At 46.7% G+C, this 25,953-nt stretch overlaps 1 protein-coding gene and 1 pseudogene across 2 annotated transcripts in view; one reads left to right on the forward strand and one right to left on the reverse strand.

Moving 5' to 3' along the window:
* The window catches only part of EFR3B (EFR3 homolog B (S. cerevisiae)), a 112,301-nt gene that overhangs the window by 38,542 nt on the left and 47,806 nt on the right, over positions 1 to 25,953 (forward strand). The window contains exons 2-4 of the mRNA XM_011951077.1: positions 11,895 to 11,971; positions 13,569 to 13,696; positions 24,186 to 24,336. Of these exons, the coding sequence (XP_011806467.1) occupies positions 11,895 to 11,971; positions 13,569 to 13,696; positions 24,186 to 24,336 (356 nt within the window). The remainder of the gene's footprint in view (positions 1 to 11,894; positions 11,972 to 13,568; positions 13,697 to 24,185; positions 24,337 to 25,953) is intronic.
* On the reverse strand, positions 225 to 2,022 carry LOC105518185 (annotated as a pseudogene). Its single transcript, XR_001002789.1, has 3 exons — positions 1,733 to 2,022; positions 901 to 1,641; positions 225 to 593 (listed from the first exon to the last, which is right to left on the reverse strand). The product of XR_001002789.1 is annotated as a succinyl-CoA ligase [ADP-forming] subunit beta, mitochondrial-like (transcript).

Raw genomic sequence — 25,953 nt, forward strand, 5'->3', positions numbered from 1 at the left:
CTGGCTGCAACAAAAGAAATTAGATACCTGCATTCTAGGTTCTTTGTACAAACAGTCTGTTCTCTAAATAGTAGAATTAAATCCAAACCAAATGCTTTTAAAAGTTTGTATACCTACATGGCAATTACAATCTCCACATACTAAAAAGAACAATAACACAGAACATAGTATTCTTAATGATTATAGCACATTTAACACCTTCAGCCATCCTCTGGGTTTTTAGATCACATTGGCTGAAATTTCACATCCACGTGGGCTTGCTTGGCTAAGGTCACAGTTTCAGAGAGCCTTCTGACCATTCTAGCAGCTTCCTCCAAGTCGTCACAAGCAAGAATTTTAAGCCCACTGTCCACTCTCAGTGCCTTAGCATCGTCAACTCATGTACCTTGTAACCCCCACAACAGATATTTTAATTTCCACATCTTTTACTGCCGTGACTATACCCTGTGCAAAAACACCACAGTGCATGATTCCTCCAAAAGTGTTGCCCAGAATAGCCAGTACCTTTTTATCTGAAGTGATATGCTTAAATGCTTCTGTTACTGGATGGACTGTAGCACCACCACCAACATCAAGGAAGTTGGCTGCAGTCCCTCCCAAACCTTTTTTTTTTTTTTTTTTTTTGAGACGGAGTTTTGCTCTTGTTGCCCAGGCTGGAGTGCAGTGGCACCATCTCAGCTCACTGCAACCTCCACCTCCCGGGTTCAAGCGATTCTGCTGCCTCAGCCTCCTGAGTAGCTGGGATTACAGGTGCCCGCCATCACACCTGACTAATTTTTGTATTTTTAGTAGAGACAGGTTTCACCATGTTGGCCAGGCTGTTCTCGACCTCCTGACCTCAGGTGATGTGCCCACTTTGGCCTCCCAAAGTGCTGGGATTACAGACATGAGCCATCATGCCCGGCCCCTGAAGTTTTATTATATCCATTGTGGCCATGGCCAAACCAGCACCATTTGCTAGACAGTCTAGATTTCCACTGAGGTCAGTGTAGTTGAGATCTGCCTTAGCAGCATCTTTGTCACTTTCATCTTCCTGGGTTCAGTACTATAAATCAAAGATTTTCTTTTGGTGATAGGCTGAATTAGAGTCAAAATTGATGTTTGCATCCATCACAGCACAGCTCCATCTGAATCTTCCACCGTTGGATTTATTTCTTATCATGGTTGCATGATATTTCAGAAAAAGGCTGTAAAGCTTGACCGTGTTTTCTGCTGCAGAATCCACAATATTAGGTGGAAATCCCATCTTCTGTTCAAGCCGGAGAGCTTGTTCCTTTTTGATGCCTTCTACAATATCAACAGGTTCTTTAGTTGCATCAGGAGTCTCAGCAGCAACATCTACAATGTTGACATCACCATGTGAACTTCCTGTTAATACAGGACCTTGAAATGACCTTTCCGTCACTATTGCAAAGTAGTCTTCTCCCCTGGGGTATTTTCGTTCCAATCCTTGATTGCATATTCCGCCCTTTTCTCCCATTTGCTTGGTAAACAACTTTTTCCCAATCATTTGTGAGGAAACATCTTTTGCTTCTTCTGGAGAGAAAACTGTCTTCACTCCTCCTTTGAGGCCACTTTCAAATGTTCCTTTTCCTCTACCATCCGCTAAAACCTGCGCCTTCATCTCAACATCTTTTGAACCTGCTTCTTACTACTTGTGAGTCCCAGAGAACTTGCCAGCAATACTCATAGTTACAGTTTATCCTGCACATGTTCTTTCTTTCTTCTGTACCTACTTTTTTGGCAATTGCATAAGCTTCATCTGGTGACTTTGCCACACATATCCTTTGGGAACAGAGATGCCAGCTTCTTGCAATAATTCCACACTCATGTATTCATGTAGTGAGAGATTCCTGTGCTGTTGCTGCTGTACTTGGAGTCCATGGTTATTCAACAATCCAGAACCTCCTAGAGCTTGAGCAGTGGCCCACAGGGCCATCCAGGGCAGGTGGCTCCGAAGGGTGGCTACAGCCAACAGCCGGCTGTAGAACATGGAGGCTGCCATTTCTGAGTCAGACCCATCCCCTCGGTGCCTCCCGCAGCCATACAGGCCCCTGGAATTTTTTTTAGATTTTAAAATCTGCATGAGAGAGACTGGAGTGGCAATGAAGGAGAGGAAATAAATCAAAGGAAATAATGTATCTCAGTGGGCCTGGCAGGTGATGCTGGGTTACTAGTAGGGAGTTTGGGGGAAGGGACCTAGATTTTGAAAAGTATGATGTAGCGTTTGAGACTTTGTTTCAAACCACCAATTGCCCTGAGTAGGGGGTGGCTGTGATCAAGGGGACAGCTCAGTCAGGCAAACAGGATCCAGCAAGCAGGCCAAAGAAGAAACAGGGCTGCAACGCCTAGGGATCACGGGGACCCAGATGCTGCTGGTGGCCCAGGTGAGGGTCCTGCGTCCTCTGTGGCAAGGCTGCCAGCAGCTGTAGGATCTGCTCTCACATGTTGGACAGACAAGGAGCTGGTGGCACCTTACCCTGGCTGTGTGCCGGAATTGTGTTGGAGTATTTTAAACACCTCTGGGTCCTCTTCACAGCACAGGGGTCATTCTGATGAGCAGCCAGGATTGCGGCCACAGGCCAAGCCAGGAGCCAGCTAGGGGGTTGGGGGAGTGAGGACAAAGCAGGCTAGAGGCCTTGGGCGGACAGGAGGAACTCTGACCCAGGCTCCCTGATGCCCGGCATGTCTGCCTGGAGAGAGACTGGTCCCAGTGAGCCGGGCCTCAGGAGCTACAGGTGTTGGCAGCCGTAGAAGATGGGCTGGGCACCAAGTTCAGGAACAGGAGCCAACTGTTCCATAACAGGAACTTTCCCCCAAAGTTCCCCTGGGAGCACTGTCTTGCAAGCACCCGGAGATCCTTTGCTAAGTGCCTCATAGACTTTGACTTACTGACTTTGAAATTACTGACCTTGAAATTCATCATTGCTTTTCTGCTCAATCACACCGTCATCCCTTCATTGGACAAACCTGTATGAGCACCCCCTGCCACCACCACCAGTGGGTTGGACCCTATTCCAGCCCTGGGACACAGTGGGGACAAATGGACAAAGGTCCTATACTTGAGGAGCTTACCTTCTAGTGGGGAGATGGAGTGTAGACACGATGAACTGTGTCCGTTGGTAAAAAGCACTATGAAAAGGAATAAATCAGGACAGAAAATTAAGGTGGAATGCTGGTCAGGGAAGCTCTTTCCAGCTCGGTGACATTTGGGCAGAGACCTTAGGGACATGAGAGTGGGAGGCCAGAGGACATGGGAAAGAACATTCCGGACAGGGGGTTTGGGGCAAAATGAGCCACTGAGGGAGGTCTCACCATTCTTATGGTTTTAAAGGAGGAAGCTGCCAAAATTATGTCATTGAACATTTGGTTTATTCCTACCGATTTGCCTTTTCAGTGACAGTGCAGCTACATACCAGGGAATTGGCCATATCACGTTTCCCTCTCTTCCTTAAAATAGGTATGAAAATATCAGGTAAGACAGCTCCTAGTGACAGAAGAGGATCCTTCGTAAATTTACCTTCAGCTACTGTGGTTGGATCTGCCAGACACGATCTCCAGAGAGTGAAAGACGACCCGTTGGAAAGTGCTTCTGCCTTAGCAATAAAATGTCTCAGAATTAAATGATTCTTTTATAGGCATATAGTTGTGAGTTAAACTCCACAGTTTCTATGTATGAATACATTAAGAATAAATACCATCAGAGTGAGTTGAAGAAATTTATAAAAACATATTACTTAGTGTCTAGTTACAATGAACTGTTTCTAGTTTCTTTTTAATGTCTATTATTTGTTTCTTTCCTAGCTGGGTTTTGTGGCTACTTAGAATTCACCATTGTTGGGTTGGAAGCTTTCTAGGGGTGCTTGTGGGTTCCCAGCACCCACTAAGCTGCTTTGGGACCCAGAGGCTGGGCGCTCCTGACCAAAGCTCCCCCAGCTCTCCTCTTGGAGAGGAGAACTGGGAATCTCCTGCCATCAGCTTCGATTACCTATCCAGGAAGTGTGGACTATTGCACAGGGCCAGGCAGTAAGAAATGAGAAGAGCTAGGATTTCATCGTAATCCTGTCTGACCTCCAAGCCCAGATTCTTAACTACCATGCTCTGGTGGTTTGCAGACTCAAAGAGTGGTCCTAGGGCCAGGGACATCAGCATCCCCTGGGAACCTCAAAGAAATGCAGAGTCTCAGGCCTCACCCCAGAGTCTAATCGGAGCTTGCATTTTAACCAGATCCCCAAGAGACTCGTGCACTCTACAGCCTGAGATGCACTGGCCTAGTGGTTCTCTTTCCACGTAGGCCTCAGTTTCCCTAGCTCTGTGACAATGGTAATGCATCGCTTCCCTGGTTTTATATTTCAGAACATGGACTCTGAAGGTAGATTTTTGGGGTTCAGATTCTAGTCTGTCATTTATTAGCTGTGTGGCTCTAGGCAGGTAACTTAACCGCTTAATGCCTCAGTTTTCTCATCTATAAAATGGTGATAAAAATAGTACCTATGCTGAGGCTGGGCGCGGTGGCTCACGCCTGTAATCCCAGCACTTTGGGAGGCCGAGGCGGGTGGATCATGAGATCAGGAGATCGAGACCATCCTGGCTAACACGGTGAAACCTCGTCTCTACTAAAAATACAAAAAATTAGCTGAGCGTGATGGCGGGTGCCTGTAGTCTCAGCTACTCTGGAGGCTGAGGCAGGAGAATAGCATGAGTCCGGGAGGCAGAACTTGCAGTGAGCAGAGACTGTGCCACTGCACTCCAGCCTGGGCAACAGAGCAAGACTCCGTCTAAAAAAAAACAAATAGTACCTATGCCCTGGGTTTGTGAACCCAGAAAATCTGAGACAGGTCTCAGTTAATTAATTTATTTATGTATTTTTACTTTTTATTTATTTATTTTTTTGAGAAGGAGTCTCACTTTGTCATCCAGGCTGGAGTGCAGTGGCGTGATTTCGGCTCACTGCAACCTCTGCCTCCCAGATTCAAGCGATTCTTGTGCCTCTGCCTCCTGAATAGCTGGGATTACAGGAGCACGCTGCCATGCCATTCTACTTTTTTTGTATTTTTAGTAGAGAAGGAGTTTCACCATGTTGGCCAGGCTGATCTCGAACTTCTGACCTCAAGTGGTCCACCTGTCTTGACCTCCCAAAGTGTTGGGATTACAGGCGTGAGCCACCGTGCCCGGCCAGTCTCAGTGAATTTAGAAAGTTTATTTTGCCAGGCTGAGGACGCGCCCGTGACACAGCCTCAGGAGGTCCTGACGACATGTGCCCAAGGTGGTCGGGGCACAACTTGGTTTTATCCATTTTAGGGAGACATGAGACATCAATCAATATATGTAAGATGTACATTGGTTCAGTTCAGAAAGGTGGGACAACTTGAGGCGAAGGCAGGACAACTCAAAGTGGAGAAGGGGCTTCCAGGCCATAGGTAGATAAAAGATAAATGGTTGCATTTTTTTGAGTTTCTGATTAGCCTCTTCAAATGAGGCCATCAGATATACATTTATCTCAGTGAGCAGAGGGGTGACTTAGAATCGAATGGGAGGCAGGTTGGCCCTAAGCGGTTCACAGCTTGACTTTTCCCTTCAGCTTAGTGATTTGGGGGCCCCAAGATTTATTTTCCTTTCACAGGTTGTTGTAAGGATTACAAAAGTTGGTGCTTGTGAAGTATGTTAGAGCTGTGCCTGACTCACAGGGAATAAGGCACCCACTGTCTTTCTCACTGCCATGAACCCTACCCCATCTCTTGTATCTCTCTTCTGGGAAGCCTTCCCCAACTCTCAGAGCTCAAGATAATTTCTCTCTTTTTAGATTCTATGGCAAATGATCTGGGATTTCCATCATAAAACTGTAACTTAGGGAAAATCTGTTAAGGAAACTTAAGGTCGAATGATGGAATTGGGCCTGGAACTCAAAGGTCGAATGACAGAAGCAGGACTTAAACACCAGTATGCTTTAAACTCTAAAATTAGGGCTGTTCCCAATGTGATACATTTATAGTATTATATTCCTTACTATTTCCCACCTGTTTTTAAAGTAGGTAATAAATGTCTTGAAAAAAGCATAATTAAAATATTCATCACAATGATTTCATTTATTTATTTACTGATTGATTGATTGAGACGGAATCTCCTTCTGTTGCCCAGGCTGGAGTGCAGTAGCACAATCTCAGCTCACTCCATCCTCCACCTCCCCGGCTCAAGCGATTCTCCTGCTTCAGCCTTCCGAGTAGCTGGGACTACAGGCCTGTGCCACCACACCTGACTAATTATTATATTTTTAGTAGAAACAGCATTTCACCATGTTGGCCAGGCTGGTCTAGAACTTGTGACCTCAAGTGATTCGCCTGCCTCAGCCTCCCAAAGTGCTGGGATTACAGGCATGAGTCACCACACTTGGCCAAAAGGAGGGTGCTGGTGGCTGTCGACTTTTCAGAATATATTTATTTGTGCTATGAATCTGGTATAGGGGGATTTAGTATGCCTGGCTTCGTATATTTATTTGTCCTTGGAGCCTTTTTCTGGGAAATGCTTGTTAGCATCACACAGCTAGTGTTTCATGGAACACAGTTTGGGGACTGTGGCTCTGCTCTCCAGAGCATCTGCTCTCCTACCCCATGTACTCTTTCTTTTTTTTTTGAAGACTCTATTTTTTTAGAGCATACAGTATGTAGCTTTTTCAGATTGGCTTCTTTCCCTTAGTAATATACATTTAAGTTTCCTCCATGTCTTTTCATGGCTTGATAGCTCATTTCTTTTTAGTGCTGGATAATATTCCATTGTCTGGATGTACCACAGTTTATTCACCCACTGCAGGACATCTTGGTTGCTTCCAAATTTTGGCAATTCTAAATAAAGCTGCGGTAAATATCCATGTGCAGGTTTTTGTGTAGACATAGTTTTCATTTCCTTTGGGTAAATACCAAGGGGTGTGATTGCTGGATCGTATGGAAAGAGTTTATTTAATTTTGTAGGAAGCTGCCAAACTGTCTTCCAAAGTGGCTGTACCAGTTTGCATTCCCACCAGCAATGAATGAGGGTTCCTGCTGCTCCACATCCCTGCCAGCATGCACTGTTGTCAGTGTTCTGGATCTGGGCCGTTCTAATAGGTGTGGAGTGTTATCTCATTGTTTTAATTTACATTTCCTGGATGATATATGATATGGAGCATCTTTTCATAGGCTTATTTGCCATCTGCATATCACCTTTGGTGCGATGTCTATTAAGATTTCAGGCCATTGATTGATTGATTGATTGATTGAGACAGAGTCTTGCTCTGTCTCCCAGGCTGGAGTGCAGTGACGTGATCTTGGCTCACTGCAACCTCTGCCTCCTGGGTTCAAGTGATTCTGCTACCTCAGCTGCCCGAGTAGCTGGGATTACAAGCATACACCACCACACCCGGCTAATTTTTGTATCTTTAGTAGAGACAGGGTTTTCCAGGCTGGTCTCGAACTCCTGACCTCAAGTGATCCGCCTACCTCAGCCTCCCAAAGTGCTGAGATTACAGGCATGAGCCACCCTGCCTGGCCCCATTTTTAATTGGGTTGTTTTCTTATTGTTTAGTTTTAAGTGTTTGTATTAGTCCATTCTCATGCTGTTAAGGAAGACATACCTGAGACTGGGTAATTTATAAAGGAAAGAGCTTTAATTGACTCACAGTTCAGCATGTCTGGGGAGGCCTCAGGAAACTTACAATTATGGCAGAAGGGGAAGCAAACATGTCCTTCTTCACATGGCAGCAGCGAGAAGTACAGAGTGAAGCAGGGAAAAGCCCCTCATAAAACCACCAGATCTCGCGAGAACTCATTCACTATCACAAGAATAGCATGAGGGTAACTGTCCCCATGATTAAATTACCTCGCCCCAGGTCCCTCTCATAACACATGGGGATTATGGGAACTACAAGATGAGATTTGGGTAGAGACACAGCCAAACCACGTCCAGAGTTCCTTATGTTTTGAAGACCACACACACACACACACACACACACACATTCTTTATTAGCTGTCTTCTACAAATACTTTCTCCCAGTCTATGACTTTTTATTCTCTTGATAGCACCTTTTGAAGAACAGGAATTTTTTTTTTTTTTTTTTTTTGAGATGGAGTCTCGCTCTGTTGCCCAGGCTGGAGTGCAGTGGCATGATCTCAGCTCACTGCAACCTCCGTCTCCCGGGTTCAAGTGATTCTCCTGCCTCAGCCTCCCGAGTAGCTGGGACTACAGGCGCCCGCCACCACGGCCAGCTAGTTTTTGTATTTTTAGTAGAGACGGGGTTTCACCGTGTTGGCCAGGCTGGTCTTGAACTCCTGACCTCAAGTGATCCACCTACATCTGCCTCCCAAAGTGCTGGAATTACAAGCTTGAGCCACCACACCCAGCCAAAGAGCAGGAATTTTTAATCTTCATGAATTCCATTTTATCAGTTCTTTCTGTCATGGATTGTGCCCTTGGTTTTTTATCTAAGAAGTCATCGGAGAAAGCAAAGGTCATCTAAGCTTTTTCCTATGTTATCTTCAAGAAGTTTGATAGCTTTGTGTTTGACATTCAGGTGAATGATCAATTTTGAGTAAGCTTCTGTGCAGGGTGTAAGGGCTGTGTCTACATTCATTTTTTTGCACGTGGATGTCCAGCTGATCCACCTGTCAGTTCTTTCACTAGAAGCACGCTGTCTTGATTGCTGTAGCTTCCTCGTGCACTCGTCAGTCCCTTAAGTTTCACCTCCTCTTCCCCTATCATACAGCAGCCACTCCACTAGTGGCCTTCCAATGGCAAGTCCCATGGATTCTCTCCAGCATGCCTCTTGTTTGTGACTCCATTCTGCTGTGTGACCTCATGTTTGTGTCACCTTTGCATTGGGGTTTGTAGAGTTGGTGCTGAGGTTCTGGCTTTGGGAAGGTGACCAGACAGGAATGCAGGTTGAGGTCAAGGTATCATTACTTGCAAGTGCATAGAGCTGCCTTGGGGAAGTGGCACGTGTTTCAGACCCACAGTATTCTGAAAGTGTGTACTGTGATTCTCACTTCTTACGCCTTTGGACGGGCCTTAGTCACTGTGGCCAAGGAAGTGGTCAATGGGATAGCCCTGCTAAGATGTACCAGGCCTGCATGGACCAGCTGGCATGGATGGAAGGGCTCAATAGCACTGGGCCTGGGGGAAAGCAGAAAGGGGTGGGCAGCTTCCAGAACCTTCCTGAGGCCTGACAGTCCTGGCCCTGCTGTAGGTGCTTTGTAGCCCTGGACTGGCTCTGGACTCCTACCAGCCCTGTGGGATAGCCCTAGCCCTGTTATAGAGATAGGACACCCTGCACAGAGAATGTTGTTACTTGCTCCAAGTCACAGTTTAGGAAGTGGCAGTGCCAGGATTTGACCTGAGAGCCCATGCTGTTGGCCACACTGCCTCCCTAGCCCCTCAGAGGGTCTGATGAGGTTAGGAAGAAAGGAAAGACAAGAGGGAGGTGTTGGGGAGTAAGCCGGGAAGACCTCACCTTCCCCTCTTGTTCTTTAGGCCTTCTTACCTCCTCTCTACTGGTCCAGAAAGGCCCTGGGGCCCTGCCTGGGACTGGTTCCCACCATGGACCCTGCGTGGTGGCAGCTCCTGGAGGCCTCTGTGCTGGAGAAGGTGCCTTCCCTGGAGGGCCTGTGGACCAGAGAGGAAGGATGTAGCAAGGGGTGGCCTGAGGAGCTCCCCTTCTGGAATACAAGAGAGCAGGAGGCAGCAGCCTATCTGGTTTTCATTTGAGAAGAACAGAGTCGGTGTCCCCAGACCAGGACTGTCCCGGCCTGATGCCTCAGGGAACCCTCTCCAGCTGGACTAGCTGTACTGACAACCCCACAGTCCCCTTGGGGCGCTATGTGGAAGTTTCTATCGTGAGTACCCAGGATGGTATTGAGCTTTCTCCTTGACAAGCCTGAGTTCTAGCAGCTGTGAGCTTGGCCTCTGTCCAGCGCAGGCCTTGGCTCACAGGCCCTTCAGAAAGTTTCAAGGGAGGAACTGACACTACAATTTTTTTAGTCCTAACTTCCCCATGTTCCTATTTCCTCACGCCCTGAAAATGCAAAGGGCCCGTGTTCCTGGTTTAGGGACTGTGACAAGGGAGGCTGCTGGGAGAGCGTGGAGCATGTGCTACCTGGGCACCTTGGAAAGACGCATCCTGGCAACTGCGCCAGGCAGAAGACTGGGCAGCTGCAGGTTTAAACCCTGGGCTTCTAGGCCCAAGAAGGGGGACTGGGCCCCGGGGAGCTGTCCCATCACAAGAAATAACCCTGGATGCCAACCACCCAGAACCCTAACACTTTTCTCAGGCAGGGGCAGGGAGAGGTGAGGAGATGCCAGGAATGAGGTCGGGCAAGGAGGCTAAGCCTGGAGAGCCTGGGCATGCAGCCCGCCCACTAGTCTGCCTGGTCCCTTCCATGCTGGGGTGGGTGGAGGCTGAGGGTGGTGGAGGAGATCACAAATACGCTTTCTGCCCCTGGGCTCTTGCCATCCTCTTGGTGCCCCATGGCTACTCCAAGGACGTGCCCATCCCCAAACCCAAATCACCCCAGAGCCGAAACTGCTGCTCTTTCCTCCTGAGTGGCACCCACCCACCCCCCGCCAATCAAAACTCCCAAAGAACTCTTTTCTCTGCCCTGTGTAAACCTCTTTTGTGATTAAAGTAATTCCCAATGAAGGAACACATTCTTTTCTGAATGATCTGTAGGCTTAATCTTCCCAGGGCATATTTGCATTTCAAGTGGTGCGCTTGTACAGATAGAATTCATCTGTAATTGGCAGAATGAAGGGGCGCTTACTGCAGAGGAGGGAGGAGGTGGACTTTCCCAGGCCCCCTGGGCCCCTCCCTGATGTCCTCCTCTCTCCTCCTCCACGCCCACCCCCTCAGTGAGGGGTGGAGCTGGGTGGATTTGGAGGTTGACTGAAGAAGTGCAATGGCTATTATTCCTTTACTAATTGAAACTTTTTATGGTGAGACCTAGAGTTGCCAACTTCTAATTTTGCGGGTTTGTTTTTATCACTGGTTTCCTAACACCATCACTTCACAGCACCAAAACATGAAGGAGGAGGTCACTTCAGTCTTCTCAATGGAGTAAATTTAGCTTTACACAAATATACCACAGGGTTGTCAGATTTTTCATTTTGCTACAGATTGGTGCAAACCTCACTGGGGTCTGGCATTTGAGAACCACAAACTGGATGGCCCTCAAGGCCCTGCCCAACTCTAAAAGGCTGCAGTTTTCAAATTCCACCGTCACACTGCGTTAAAGATGCATCGTCAAATGTGAATCATTGATGATGATGTCAGTTTATCATAGTTGCACATAACTTTCTATAATGGAAATGGCTCCAGGAGATAGGACAATAGAGGGAGACTGAAGAGCAGGGAATAAAGAAAGTCAGGAGCAAACGAGGGGGCAGATAGGAAAGAACACCTGCCCCCCAAACCTGAATCCATCTTCCCAGGGTGCTCTGTTAGATTCCTGAGCTGCAGAAGGCACTTTCATATTCCTGTCCCGGAAACGTGTGTCTGTGTGTGTGTCTGTGTGTGTGTGTGTGTAACAGCACAGTAGGTGGGCACAGCACCTGACCTTTATGTAAGTTCCCACCCACGAAGCCTCACCCCTTAAAATGCTCCCTGTGGCCTGGCCTTGCATATGACACTGTGCCCAACCCCCAAGCAAAAGACATGAAGATGCCAGAATGGCACATGGCAGATGTCTTAGAATGTGGGGACGGGGGACAATGAGAGATGCCAACTCTGAGAGGACAAGGTCCCGAGCCCTCCAAGGAAGGGGCCTGTTTCCAGCCTTGGTTTGTTTCTTCACAGGCAGCCTCGGCCCTGGCTCCCAGCTTTTCTGGACCTGACCAGGAGGCTTTGCTCACAGTTTTTCCCGTTCTCATTCCAGGTGTGTGTGGCTGCTGCAGTGCCCTACGCCCCAGGTACAAAAGGCTGGTTGACAACATCTTCCCTGAGGATCCCGAGGTGGGTCACATCTCTGGCAGGCGTCGTGGCTCTCACGGTCCAGGCAGGGCCTCTGACGGGGGCAGCTTGGAAGCCAGGCCTCCTGCCGGGGGGGAAGGCAGGCCTGGTCAGGGTCCCCGGGCACTGAGCCTTCCCAGAGAAACTGGAACCTGGGCCACACCACCTGGGCAGTGGTGAGAGGCTGCTAGGGACATGAAGGATGAGGGCATTTGGATCCGCAGAAGGCAGCTGAAAGTGCGTCTCGGTATGCTTGGGCCATCGCTGTCCAACCGAGACATCTCTCTCCTGCGTGTCTCTGCGTGATTGCCCCGAGCTGCTAACTCTGAGTGATCGTAGCTCCCTGCTGCTCAGTGTGAGGGCTCCCCTGTCTTGGGTTGGGCACAGGAGCCCAGGTCTTTCCCCCTGGCTGCCACCCTCTGTGTCTGCCAGGTGTCTAGGGGCATACACACACAGGGCCTGGCCTCCAAGCCACCTCTCCACCCGTCAGGCTGCTTTGTGGGTTGTGGTCTGGGAAACATTGGGATCTGATGTACTTGACTTGCTCTCTGGGAACCAATGGCCTGTCTTGATGGGAGCATCCTCTGTAGAGCTCCCTAAGAGCTGCAGAGCTGCCTTCGTCCTGTGTGTGCCTCGGTGCTGGCTCTCCAACATGTTTTAATTTGGGGTGTTTTTTTGTTTGTTTGTTTGTTTGTTTTTTGAGGAGAAGGAGTCTCGCTCTGTCGCCAGGCTGGAGTGCAGTAGCGTGATCTTGGTTCACTGCAATCTCTGACTCCCTGGTTTAAGAGATTCTCCTGCCTCAGCCTCCTAAGTAGCTGGGATTACAGGCACGTGCCACCATGCCCAGCTAATTTTTTGTACTTTAATTAGAGATGGGATTTCACCAGGTTGGCCAGGATGGTCTTGATCTTGTGACCTTGTGATCCGCCTGCCTTAGGCTCCCAAAGTGCTGGGATTACAGGTGTGAGCCACCGCGCCCGGCTTTGATGGCTTTTAATGATGCTGTATCATCTATTCTTAGACACACACACACGGTGTGTATATATATACACACCCATATGCACATACATGTATGCATTCATGTATATATATCCATACACATGCACACACATATATACATTATACATTTGTATCACTTGCTATTCTTTTTTTTTTTTCCCCCTCTGAGATGAAGTCTCGCTCTGTCGCCCAGGCTAGAATGCAATGGCGCGATCTCGGCTCACTGTAACCTCCACTCCCCGGGTTCACGCAATTCTCCTGCCTCAGCCTCCTGAGTAGCTGAGATTATGGGCACTCGCCACCATGCCTGGCTAATTTTCATATTTTTAGTAAAGACAGGGTTTCACCATGTTGGCCAGGCTGGTCTCAAACTCGTGATCTGCCCACCTCAGCCTCCCAAAGTGCTGGGATTATAGGTGTGAGCTTATAACTAAAACTATGTTTTAATCATCTGTCTGTCACTGAAACCCACATGTGGCCCGGCACATCCATAAAGGGCACTCTGTAAATGCTGATTCAGTCGAATGATTATTTTTCTCTAGACTTGAACTCGTCTAGCCGTAGTGTGGCCACAGTGAGCACAAGTTGTTTTCTCCTGCAGGATGGACTGGTGAAGACCAACATGGAGAAGCTGACCTTCTATGCTCTCTCAGCTCCAGAAAAGCTTGATCGTATTGGCGCCTACCTCTCTGAGAGGCTCATCCGTGATGTGGGTCGCCATCGATATGGGTAAGTAGTTTGGAAGGGAGGGAGGGAGAATGTCAGGAACTATATCGTTAGGCTAAACATAGGGTCCTTTTAAGAAAATGATGGCCAGGCAGAGTGGCTCACACCTGTAATCCCAGCACTTCGGGAGGTCAAGGTGGGAGGATCACTAAGTTCAAGACTAGCCTGGGCAACATAGCAAGATTCCATCTCTACAAAAAATTTAAAAATTAGCCAGGTGTGGTGGTGCACACCTGCAGTGCCAGCTACTTGGGAGGCTGAGGCAGGAGGATCACTTGAGCCCAGAAGGTCGAGGCTGCAGGGAACCATGATTGTGCCACTGCATTCCAACCTGGGTGACTCTCAGAGTAAGACTTTGTCTCAAAAAAGAAAAAAAAAAAAAAAGAAATAGATTATCAAACAGACCAAGAAAACTGGGAACTGGGGCTAAGGAGTATATCCCCTGTGATCTTCCAAAGGCAGGTGATGCTGCTGCCGAGGTTTGGGAAGAAGAAGGTGTTGGCTTCCTACAGCACCTCTTCCAGCATCCATTCTCTCTTGTGTTTCCATACAGAAGCCCTCATACCGTCTGGGGCCTTAATAAAAATTGAGGCTATGAGTGCACTGCCATCCTCATCCAACCTATCCTGCCTTATCCCACTTACTGTCTTGAAAACTAAGGAGGAGTCATCTACATTCTAATAAGAAGACAGAGTTAAGGGCAATTTGTCCATTAAAAATACACTTAGGTGAAATATTTTTCAACCTTCTGAAAGAGAAGGGCTTTCTATGTTTAAAGAGTGAAGAATTCTTAAAGCAAGTGACTGATCAATAGACTTAACTGTTGAAGAATTTAAATATTTTGATGTCAATAAAGAAGCACTCAGACCAGGCACGGTCACGCCTATAATCCCAGCACTTTGGGAGGCTGAAGGGGGGGATCACTGAGCCCAGGAATTCAAAACCAGCCTGGGCAACATACTGCCCATCTTTACAAAAAATAAACAAAAATGAGCTGGGCGTGGTGGTATGCACCTGTAGTCCCAGCTACTCGGAAAGCTGAGGTAGGAGGATGGCTTGAGCCAGGAGGTCAAGGCTGCCGTGAGCTGTGTGTGCGCCACTGCACTGTAGCCTGGGCAACAGATAGAGACTCTGTCTCAAAAAGTAAAAAAGAAAGAAAAGAAAAAAGAAACACTCAAAGTTTAAGGGACAAACAACAAAAAAGTATATTTGAAAATTAAGACAAAAGGATTCAAACTTATATATTAGTAGCTCATACCAAATAGTGGGTGGAGTGGAGAAACTGAGATACTAAGAGATTTGAGGCAAGGGCCACAGACAAGCGACTTACAGGAGAGGAGAGAGAACTTGCCACACACGTGGGATGACACCCAACAGCCTTGTGATCGAAGGTACATAATGAAATGTTAAGATACTAACTTATTAAATTCATCACAAAGGAAATATAATTTCCAGTATTAACCAATAGATGGCAAAATGGGAGGCATTTTCATTCTTTTCTAGAAAGAGTACAAATTGGTTGAAACTCTCTAGAAAGTAATTTTGAAATAATGTGTCAAGAGCTTTAAAAACACTTATGCCCTTTGACTCAGTAATTCCATTTCTATTTGTTGATCCCAAAGAATCCTTTTTTTTTTTTTTTGAGACAAGGTCTTGCTGTGTCACCCAGACTGGAGTGCAGTGGCATGATCTTGGCTCACTGCAACCTCAGCCTCCTGGGCTCAAGCCATCCTCCCACCTCAGCCTCCCACATAGCTGGGACCACAGGCGAATGCTACCATGCCCGGCTCATTTTTGTATTTTTTGTAGAAATCGGGTTTTACCATGTTGCCCAGGCTGGTCTGGAACTCCCAGGCTCAAGCAATCCTCCCGCCTCGGCCTCCCAAAGTGTTGGGATTACAGGCATGAACTACTGTGCCAGGCCCCAAGGAATCAATCTTAAATACAGTCTACCTTCACAAACAGAGATGTTCGTTATCTTGTTATTTATAAAAATGAAAAAGTGGAAATGAAATGTCCAGCTGGAGGAGAATAGGTCAGTGAATCATGGTGTATGTCATTTGATAAAATGTTATCTAGTCAATAAAATTGGCGTTTATAAAGATGCTTTCCATATGATTTGGAAAATGCTTTAAGTAAATGAAAACCAGAATCCATAATTATGTAGACAGTATCTGCAATCAAGTTAAAAAATCAACAACAATAAATCTAAATGGCTAGAAAATATAGTAAAAAGGAACATACTGGCCAGGTGCAGTGGCTCATGCCTGTAGTCCCAGCACTTTGAGGGGCTGAGGCGGGTGGATCACTTGAGGTCAGGAATTCAAGACCAGCCTGGTCAATATGGTGAAACCTCATCTCTATCAAAAATACAAAAATTAGCTGGGTGTGGGGGCATGTACCTATAGTCCCAGCTACTCAGGAGGCTAAGATGGGGTAATCGCTTGAACCCAGGAGGCAGAGTTTGCAGTGAGCTGAGATCACACCACTGCACTCCAGCCTGGGTGACAGAGCAAGCCCCTATCTCAACAACAGCAACAACAACAAAGAACGTACCAATATGTTAGGAGTATTCATTTTATGAACAGTGTGGCTGGGGATTTTTGTTTTGTTTTGTTTTGTTTTGTATCTATTTTTTCTGTGTTTTTCCTAAATATTCTTTATGTGGATGTGTTACTTCTACAATAAGAAACATGAATTGCAGGGCACGTTGTGTTTGCTGCCCAGACATCATGCCACAATTCAGAGACTGAATGTCAGGAGAACGCTCAGATATTCCTGGTGGCGTTGCTCATGGGGGCTGAGGGTTGGGTGGATTCAGGATTCAGGCCGCGGTTCTCAGTCCTGTTGGTTCCATTCTCCACTGAGTCTTTTTTTTTTTTTGAGATGGAGTCTCACTCTGTCGCCCAGGCTGGAGTGCATTGGCGTGATCTTGGCTCACTGCAACCTCTGCCTCCTGGGTTCAAGCGATTCTCCTGCCTCAGCCTCCTGAATAGCTGGGAGTACAGGTGCGTGCCACCGTGCCTGGCTAATTTTTGTGTTTTTAGTAAAGACGGTGTTTCACCATGTTGGTTAGGCTGGTCTCGAACTCCTGACCTCGTGATCCACCTGCTTCAGCCTCCCAAAGTGCTGGGATTACAGATGTGAGCCACCACACCCGGCCTCCATGGAGTCTTTTATAGCCATCCTCTACTTTCATTGACTCTAGCCTTTCTCCTGGTCTAGGCTCTTCTCTTTTCGTTCAGATGATGTAAGTAGCCTTGGACATAGTCTCCCTGCTCCCCATCCTGCTCTTGTCCTTCCGGGTTAATACTGCTATGTATGATCTTCAACACACAGACCCCAAACTGTATTTTCCTAGCTCTTTGAGAAAAAAATCCAGCATCCTCAGCTTGACTTCTGGGATCTTCCACAACCTGCCTGTAACCCAGCCAAGCCCACCACCCCCGCCACACCTGCTGTAGACCCACTCCATATGGACTGGCTGACCACCCGGCTGGCTCTGTGGGTCTTTCTGGTGCTCTCCCTCACTTTGATCTCTTTGATGGGCCTCCCCCTGCAGCTGCCCATCAGCCCCACTGCCATCCAAGGCCCCTTCCTCCTGGCAGAAGAAGACAGAGCCAGTCTTGAACTACAGTGAAATGTGCACAGTGCTGATGGGGTGGAGAAGTCTAGAAAGCACAGGCCTCACCAGCGAATCTTAAATCAAGCCACCCTTGGTGTAAAAAGCAGGATCCAAATCAATATGTTTCTGTAATCATTTTATATAATAAAATGAGGTTACATCCTGAATAAGAGCAAATCTACCATGCATGCTGATTATATTAAGGGCCTTGAAGTATTGTAAATTATACTCAAGCAAGTAAAAATGACTTTATCCTAGGTTGAACCTAAAACTAATATGCTAGCTCTAACATTAAACACTTAATACTAATTTCACCAGCTCTCTCTTCAGTGATGGTTCTCTCAGTAAAAAATGTCCTAGAGCCAGCAGAGCCACTTAGAATCATTCTGCTGCCCTTACAACTGCAATTCAAATTTAGTACCATTCTGTTAAAAATAGCCATTGTGGCCTCTAAGTATTTAAACCCTGAAGGCCTCACTGAGGGCTTTGTTCATAAACATTTGGAGAAGAAAAATCTGTTAGATTTGATCTCTTATTCTGTCTCTCCTTGCCCTCCCCGTCTTTTTGTACCCAATGCCACATACATCATCATTATCTTCCTCATCACTGATGGCAGCTTTGGAAGAGTAAAATATGCTCATGCAGACAGGGTGAGAGGCTGTGTCTTCCTGCCGTGATGCAGGTGTCTGTATTTGGCGTTTGACCATATGGACATGAACCTTGGATGCTGGACCCAGGGGCAGAACCACCCTCATCTGCCCCACTGCCTCCCCACATTGTCACCCCATTTCAGTTGTGTGTGGACTCTGGCTCATAGGTGTTTAGCATAGGGATGGTGGTGGGCAGCCAAATGTGAGCAGAGAAAAGATGAGATGTGAATTTCAAGGCATTGTTCATGGGCTTGCAGTATGATGGGCAGTGATGTGCAGAGCAGCGAAAACTGAGCAGTCCTTCTATTTTCCCTTCTCTTTACATTTCCCTTCCAGTTCAACTCCAATGTGAGCACGTCCCCTAGAAACTAAGGGAGGGCAGGGGAAGGAACAGCAGTGCTGGGTAAGACTCTCTCAGTCAACAGTGACCCCTGAGCATTGACGGATACAGAATGCCATATAAGACACCGTCAGGATCCCCAGTGCCTGGAGCTGTCACCCAGCCAGGACCAAGCCCTGGTGGATGGAGATGGCCACGCCAGAGGGTTGGGCTTCTCTAATCTGAGGACCCTGGCCCTGGAGCTGACCCAGAGGCACTCCTAAGAGATACACATTCACCAGAGGGACCCTGAACTTGGTTGGAGGATGGCTGACCTTGAGATAGGGATACCGCAGACCCTTACTAGATGAGGAGGGTCATCCCTCCTTTCCTTAGCTGAGGTCAGCCCTCTCTCCCTACTTCTGGACTCCTAAAACCCAGAAGGTTCTGTCTAGGAGTGGGCTGACTAAATGCACTCAAACCTCCTGGAACAAGAGGTTCTTTGTCCAGGCCACTGCTCTTGAGCAATTCTTGCGCAATGCCTGGCCCTACTAAAGCTGCCTCCCTCATCCTGCCTGCTGACCCTAATCCCTGACCCTGGATCTGCCTTTCCTCTCCAACTATCCCTGGTTCCCAGACTTTACTCCCCACTCCTCCTTTCTTAGGCCAGTTCAGATTCTCAGACCTGTTATGACTTTGGACCCCTTAAAGGACACCCACCCCAGATCAGATCTCTGCTGGTAGTAACCTTCTGACCTGGGGATCCCAGGTTCTGTTCCTTTTGAGTGTGTAACAGATTAGACACACTCAAGAAGGTTACAATAAAATAGCACAAACATGGAGAGCGTTGGACTTGGGGCTTCCAAGGTCCCATTGACTTCGAATTATCTAAGATGCTTTGAAAAGCTCAAGTTCATAATTATAAACATTCCATCCTTACTATTGGATCAGAGATGAGAAACAAAGGAGCATGTGTTCAGAGAACTGGGCCTTGTACTTCTTTACTTTTCAGTTTCACTTCTACCATAATTTTCGCCTTCTACCAAAATGGAAATTTTCCACTTTCCACTCTTGGTAAGTAGCCAATTTATTTTTTTATCTTTTTTCATAGCAGATGGTTTTTCCATATCAGGAATTTCTGGAATTTTTTGCAGGAAGAGGAAAAGCAGTAATCTAAGCTCTGAGGTTCACGAGGCCTTGAGTTTCTTCTCTTGCCCAACCCCACCCCTTCCTTTACATCATTTAAACACCGTAATAATGGTGAAATGCCGCAGATCCCTTCATACAGAAGGATGCCAGGATGATTCGTAAGGAAAGAGAATCCCAAGCTGACTGCCCTCATTTCTTACCCACCATGCTTGGCTGCCTGAAGGTGTCCAGGTCTCTCTGCAGGGAAAGCCTGTCTCCTTTGGAAGGGCTCCAGCCCAGTCTGCTTCCCCAACCCTGCAGAATTCAGTCTCTACACAGTGGACCTGAAACATACTGGGACTGGGTCTGCAAGGCACAGCAGGTTTCCTGGATGGTGATTGTGATGGCCTCTGAAGGGCGAGGCTGCAGAGCCAGGAATGGCTGTCCCAGGAGCAAGGAGGAATGGTAGGCATGGCTCCCGCTCACCAGAGGAGCTCAAAGAGCCGAGGCTGCCTTTGTATTTGAAAAACACTCTGTGGATAGAGCATGCCTTGATCCATTTGTGAGTGGACCCAGATGACTATTCAATAATACTTTAATTTAATCATTAAAGAATCATTTAATAATAGTTGACTCAGCTATTCTAGATAAAAGAAATAAACATTTTGTAAAAGTGGAAAAGAACATTTCAGCATTTAAAGGCTGTTTTATTTTCTGGTTGCTTGGTGTAGAAGTTAGCTCAAGGGTATGTAAGAAGTAGCTGATGTCTTTTTAAAAATTTTAGAAGTCATGACTGCTGTTAATTTATTTTTTTTTTTATGTTTGGATTTGCAAAGCTAGCTTAAGTATGAGGCAGTCTGACTGCAATATCTGAAACTGGGTAGCTGTCCCAGGAGGTATTGTGGAGCCTTGTGTTGTAGCCTTGAAAGAGCTCCTGAAATTGTCCTATTGTCATCCTCCCTATGCTTTTTGTTCACCCAAACTTTGTTAAAAAAAAAAGACAAAGACTAGCTAATCAAGAATTTTTAAATAGGCCAGGTGTAGTGGTTCACACCTGTAATCCCAGCACTTTGGGAGGCCGAGGCAGGAGGATCATCTGAGGTCAGGAGTTCAAGACCAGCCTGGCCAACATGGTGAAACCCCATCTCTACAAAAAATACAAAAAATTAGCCAGGCCTGGTGGTGGGCACCTGTAATCCCAGCTACCTAGGAGGCTAAGGCAGGAGAATCGCTTGAACCCGGGAGGCAGAGGTTTCAGTGAGCCGAGATTGCGCCATTGCACTGCAGCCTAAGCAACAAGAGCAAAACTCCGTCTCAAAAAAAAAGAAATTTTTTGTTTTTAAATATGTGCCTAACATTCAATGATGGATATGATTTGGGTCAAGACATAAAGAAGAACGAATCTTTTAATTCATCCTTTATTACATTTACAGCATGTGAACCTGACTTTAGAGTTTCAGGTACCTTTAACATTTTAAAGTCCTGTGGTGGCAGCTTTGCTACGATCTTGCAAGAGAGGCCTTTTGCTACTTCATTTTGACTTAGGGAACATCAACCTGATTCCTGGGCACCACAAGTAGGCTTTACAGTTTTCTGCTTACTTTACCTCCCCTGTATTTTCTTTGTATCAGGAGGTACTTTTCTATTCCACATGATTTGACATTACAAGTAGAAGGATCACCATCCTGTAATGGGCACATGAGCCCAAACTCTGAGTTCATGAAGCCTTGCAATGATCTCCCATATAGCAGGATAGGAAACATTTCTAGCTCTTGCTTCCCTTTCCAATGAGGCCAGTCACTTGGTTTGCTTTGGATTGCTCAGAATTCACCTTTATTTGTGCCATCAGGTTTCTAAAGCACTCCCAAACCTGATTATTAGGTGCCTGTGCTATTTAGAGTATAAAGAAACTCAAAAGACAGTGGCTCCAGCAATATGGAAGTGCTTTTCCTTTCTCTCACATCAGTCTGGAGTGGGCCAGTGGGCTGTGCTCCATGAGGTCATTCAGAGATCTTCAACACATGGCTTTCCTCTCTGGGTCTCCAGTTGTTTCCACTTCCCAGCTGGTAGGAAGAAGGAAAGAGAGAGGACATAGAGGGCAATCGTGTCTTACAATCAACAGATGCTGATATTGTTCACATCACTTTCTCTTAATTAATTAATTTATTTGTTTGTTTATTTTTGAGACAGGATCTCACCCTGTCGCCCAGGCTGGAGTGCAGTGGCTCAATCATGGCTCACTGCAGCCTCGACCTCTCAGGCTCAAGTGATTCTCCCAATTCAGCCTTTGAGTAGCTGGGATTACAGGCATCCACCACCACGCCTGGCTAATTTTTGTATTTATCATAAAGAAGGGGTCTCGCCATGTTGCCCAGGCTCTCTTGAACCCCTGGCTCAAGCAATCTACCCACCTCAGCTTCCCAAAGTGTTGGGATTCCAGGTGTGAGCCACCATGCCCTGGCCACTTCCCCTCATTTTAATGGCAGTGTTTTAGTCATGTGGTCTCACCTCACAGCAAGAGAGACTGGGAAATGGAGTCCCAAGTGAACAGCCACCTGCACAGCTAAAATTCTGAATTTCTAGGGAAAGGCAAGGGGACATATTTTAGGGGAGACATCTAGCATTCTGCCTGGGAAATTTAACTCCAAAACTGTAAAGGTTTTAACCAGAATAATTTCTGAAAGATTTGCAGCAGCTTCCTTGTTAGAAGTTCAGAACAAAACAAAACAAAACAAAAACAAAAACAAAAACAAAAAACAAAACCTCTCTTTCTTTAGAATGCAAAAGCTTTCTAAGTGAAGGATGTATGTTTTATGATGTAGACATTACTAGTTATGTCACACTCTTGGAACAAATATGGAGTTTGAGCTTAGAGGTGCCCTTCTCCTTCTCATTAGGAATTTGATTCTTGGCATTTTTCTTGAGATTTATGAGAAGCATTGAAGAAGACAACTAAGATAATTGGGGGTTGTCCTGTGAAGGCTAGTTTGGGAGAACTTGAGTATATTTAGCACAGAGGAGAGAACAGCAAGAATAACAAATGAGATTGTTATTTTCAGGGGTTGAGGAGCTGGAGGTAGGAGATGGCATGTCCCTCTTTTTTGCTTCTTCTGAGAGTAGAATTGTGAATAGAGAATAGAGGATATTAGGCTTTAGGTTGACATTTTATTTCGTTACATTAGTCCATTCTCAGGCTGCTATGAAGAAATACCCAAGACTGGGTAATTTATAAAGAGGTTTAATTGACACATACAGTTCTGCAGGGCTGGGGAGGCCTCAGGAAACTTACAATCATGGCAGAAGTCACCTCTTCACATGGCGGCAGGGGAGAGAATGAGAGCCAAGCAAAGAGGAAGCCCCTTATAAAACCATCAGATCTCATGAGAACACACTCACTATCACAAGAACAGTATGGGGAAAACTGCCCCCATGATTCAATTCTCTCCACTTGGTGCCCCCCTCAACACGTGGGGATTATTACAATTCAAGGCGAGATTCGGGTGGGAACGTGGAGCCAAACCATACTAGTTGTCAGTCATCTAGTGAGAGGACTTGGCTCTTTGCCATTGGATGTTGTGTATTCCTGATTTCTGAAGTTGTTCACTCAGTCTTTAGACTTCAGAGGAATTGTTTAAGTAGTTTAAAGACTTAGTTCACGGCCGGGCGCGGTGGCTCAAGCCTGTAATCCCAGCACTTTGGGAGGCCGAGACGGGCGGATCACGAGGTCAGGAGATCGAGACCATCCTGGCTAACACGGTGAAACCCCGTCTCTACTAAAAGAAAATACAAAAATCTAGCCGGGCGAGGTGGCGGGCGCCTGTAGTCCCAGCTACTCGGGAGGGTGAGGCAGGAGAATGGCGTAAACCCAGGAGGCGGAACTTGCAGTGAGCTGAGATCGGGCCACTGCACTCCAGCCCCGGCAACAGAGCGAGACTCCGTCTCAAAAAAAAAAGACTTAGTTCACATAGGGAACATTCCTCTTGAGAAAAAAATTTATTCTGTGTCCATTTTGTCTGTCTTATTCCCTAGGTAGGGAGTATCATCCAAACATAGTAATGCTGCTAACCATATTGCTTGCATAGTACTTTATCATGGAATTTCTGAGGCTTCCAAACACAACACCTGCAAATTTTCCATTCCATAAAGCTGGTCCTCAGGCCTGTCTTAGATTCTTCATAAAGATCTTGACTTCCTCCCCACTCAAGCCATCTCTCTCCATCCTTGGAAACCTCATGGGACATCATGCATGATTTTCTTGTAGGATTTATTTTCCCTTTAAAGGAATATCTGTGTATTTATCTCAGCTCGTTAAGTTGAAGGACTGCCTTCTTCATCTTTACACCCCCTGCACTGTCTAGGACAGAGCCTTTCTACAGTGGGCACTCAATAAACACTTCTTGACTTGGATTGGATAATTCCCCGACCTCACAGAGTTTAGACTTAGAGTTTGCTATTGTGAGCATCAATCTTGCTCTTTGTGTTGACTCATGAAATGCTCTATCTCATCCATCCTCCTGTTCTTAATCTGTAAAATGAGGGGCTGGATGAGTTGGTCCCTAGGCTTCCTTCCAGCCCTGATTCATTCTGACTCAGTTCTGGGCTGGAGCAAACACTTGTTGGAAAGGCTATCCAGACGTTGGCAGCCTGTGGGGGAGCCTCATAACCCGGATGCTGCATTGCCCAGGTCACTGCACTGACACCTTTCATGCCCCGGTCGGGCCATGGGGTGGCAGGGCCACAGCCGGTGACGGCGTGTGCTGCCCTTCCCAGGTACGTGTGCATTGCCATGGAGGCTTTGGACCAGCTGCTCATGGCCTGCCACTGCCAGAGCATCAACCTCTTCGTGGAGAGCTTCCTCAAGATGGTGGCCAAGCTGCTGGAGTCGGAGAAGCCCAACCTGCAGATCCTCGGCACCAACTCGGTAAGGAGCGGCCCAGGGGGCTCCAGGTCTCCCAGCCGCATCCTGGGGATTGGCAGGGGAGAGGGAGACCTTGGGGTCATCACTGTCATGTTCTGTTTCTATTTGGTTCCCAACCCTAAGTGTGACACACTGCTTGTTTTAGGGTCTCCCTTTGTGTGAACAAAGGGCCCTTTCATTTTTTAATTTAAAGTATATAATTTATATAGATATATAATAAAATAATTTTTAAAAATAAAATTCACCACTTTCAAGCATCCTATTTTAAACCCTGTGGTGGCCGGGCACAGTGGCTCACACCTGTAATACCAGCACTTTGGGAGGCCAAGGCAGGTGGATCACTTGAGGTAAGGAGTTTGAGACCAGCCTGGCCAACATGGCAAAACCCCCATCTCTACTAAAAATACAAAAAAAAAAAAAAGAAAAAGAAAAAAAAATTAGCTGGGTGTCATGGTGCACACCTGTAATTCGATCCCAGCTACTTGGGAAGCTGAGGCAGGAAAATCACTTGAACCCAGGAAGCAGAGACTGCAGTGAGTTGGGATCGCGCCACTGCCCTCTAACCTGGGCAACAGAGACTCCATCTCAAAAAACAAACAAACAACAACAAAAACGTGGTTTTAGTGTATTCACAAAGTTGTGCAACCATTAACACCATCTAATGTGTTTAGCGCTAGATTGATGATCTCCAAACTTTTTACTAATAGAATTTTTTCCCCTCGAATAATTTTAAGTGGGACCCCAAATAGATATAAAAATCGATGGAAACAGAGGCTTTCTTTGGAGGGCAGGAAGAGCCCACGGCCCTCACCACTCAGCACTCTATGGGGGCATGTCTTGAAAGCTATCCAGGTTATGCCTCTTTCAAAGATAGAGCAAAGTGATGTCCCCAGGACAAAGGTACCAGATCAGTGGAAAGACCACGGGGAAGCAGGACACAGGGCTTCTGGCTTAGTTTTGCGCTTTCCTCGCTGTGAAGCGTCGAGCAGGTTACCTTTCATAGGCCTCAGTCTTTTCATCAGTACCATGAGCAGGTTCAGCTTGGTCTCTGTTAGTCCTCCAAGCTAACGCTGGTCTCAGTGGAAGTGGCTGTGGTCATGGGAGAGTATGATTTTGTTAGAGAAGAGCTATCAGATATGTCAGAAACTCTCTGCTTCATGTGTGCATTTAAACATACTCCCACACCCTGGTTGTCTTTAATATCTTGCCATCTTTCCCATTCCTTCCCCTTCAGGACATACTTTAAGCTCCAGGTCTTCATGCAGCTTAGATATGACTATTTTACAGATCTTAAGTGAAGCCTTTATCTATCTGCAGATATCACAAAAGTTTAAGGTTTGCCCCTTAGCCTCCCAACCTGAATTTATATTTTTTTATTTTATTTTATTTTTTTAGACGGAGCCTCTTTAGCCAGGCAAGGTGGTGGGCGCCTGTAGTCCTAGCTACTTGGGAGGCTGAGGCAGGAGAATGGCGTAAACCCGGGAGGCAGAGCTTGCAGTAAGCTGAAATCCAGCCACTGCACTCCAGCCTGGGCGACAGAGCAAGACTCCGTCTCACAAAAAAAAAAAAAAAAAAAAAAAAAAAAGACTGAGCCTCTTTCTGTCACCCAGGCTGGAGTGC

This window comes from Colobus angolensis, unplaced genomic scaffold, assembly GCF_000951035.1.
Source record: "Colobus angolensis palliatus isolate OR3802 unplaced genomic scaffold, Cang.pa_1.0 Scaffold109, whole genome shotgun sequence".
Taxonomy (NCBI): domain Eukaryota; kingdom Metazoa; phylum Chordata; class Mammalia; order Primates; family Cercopithecidae; genus Colobus; species Colobus angolensis.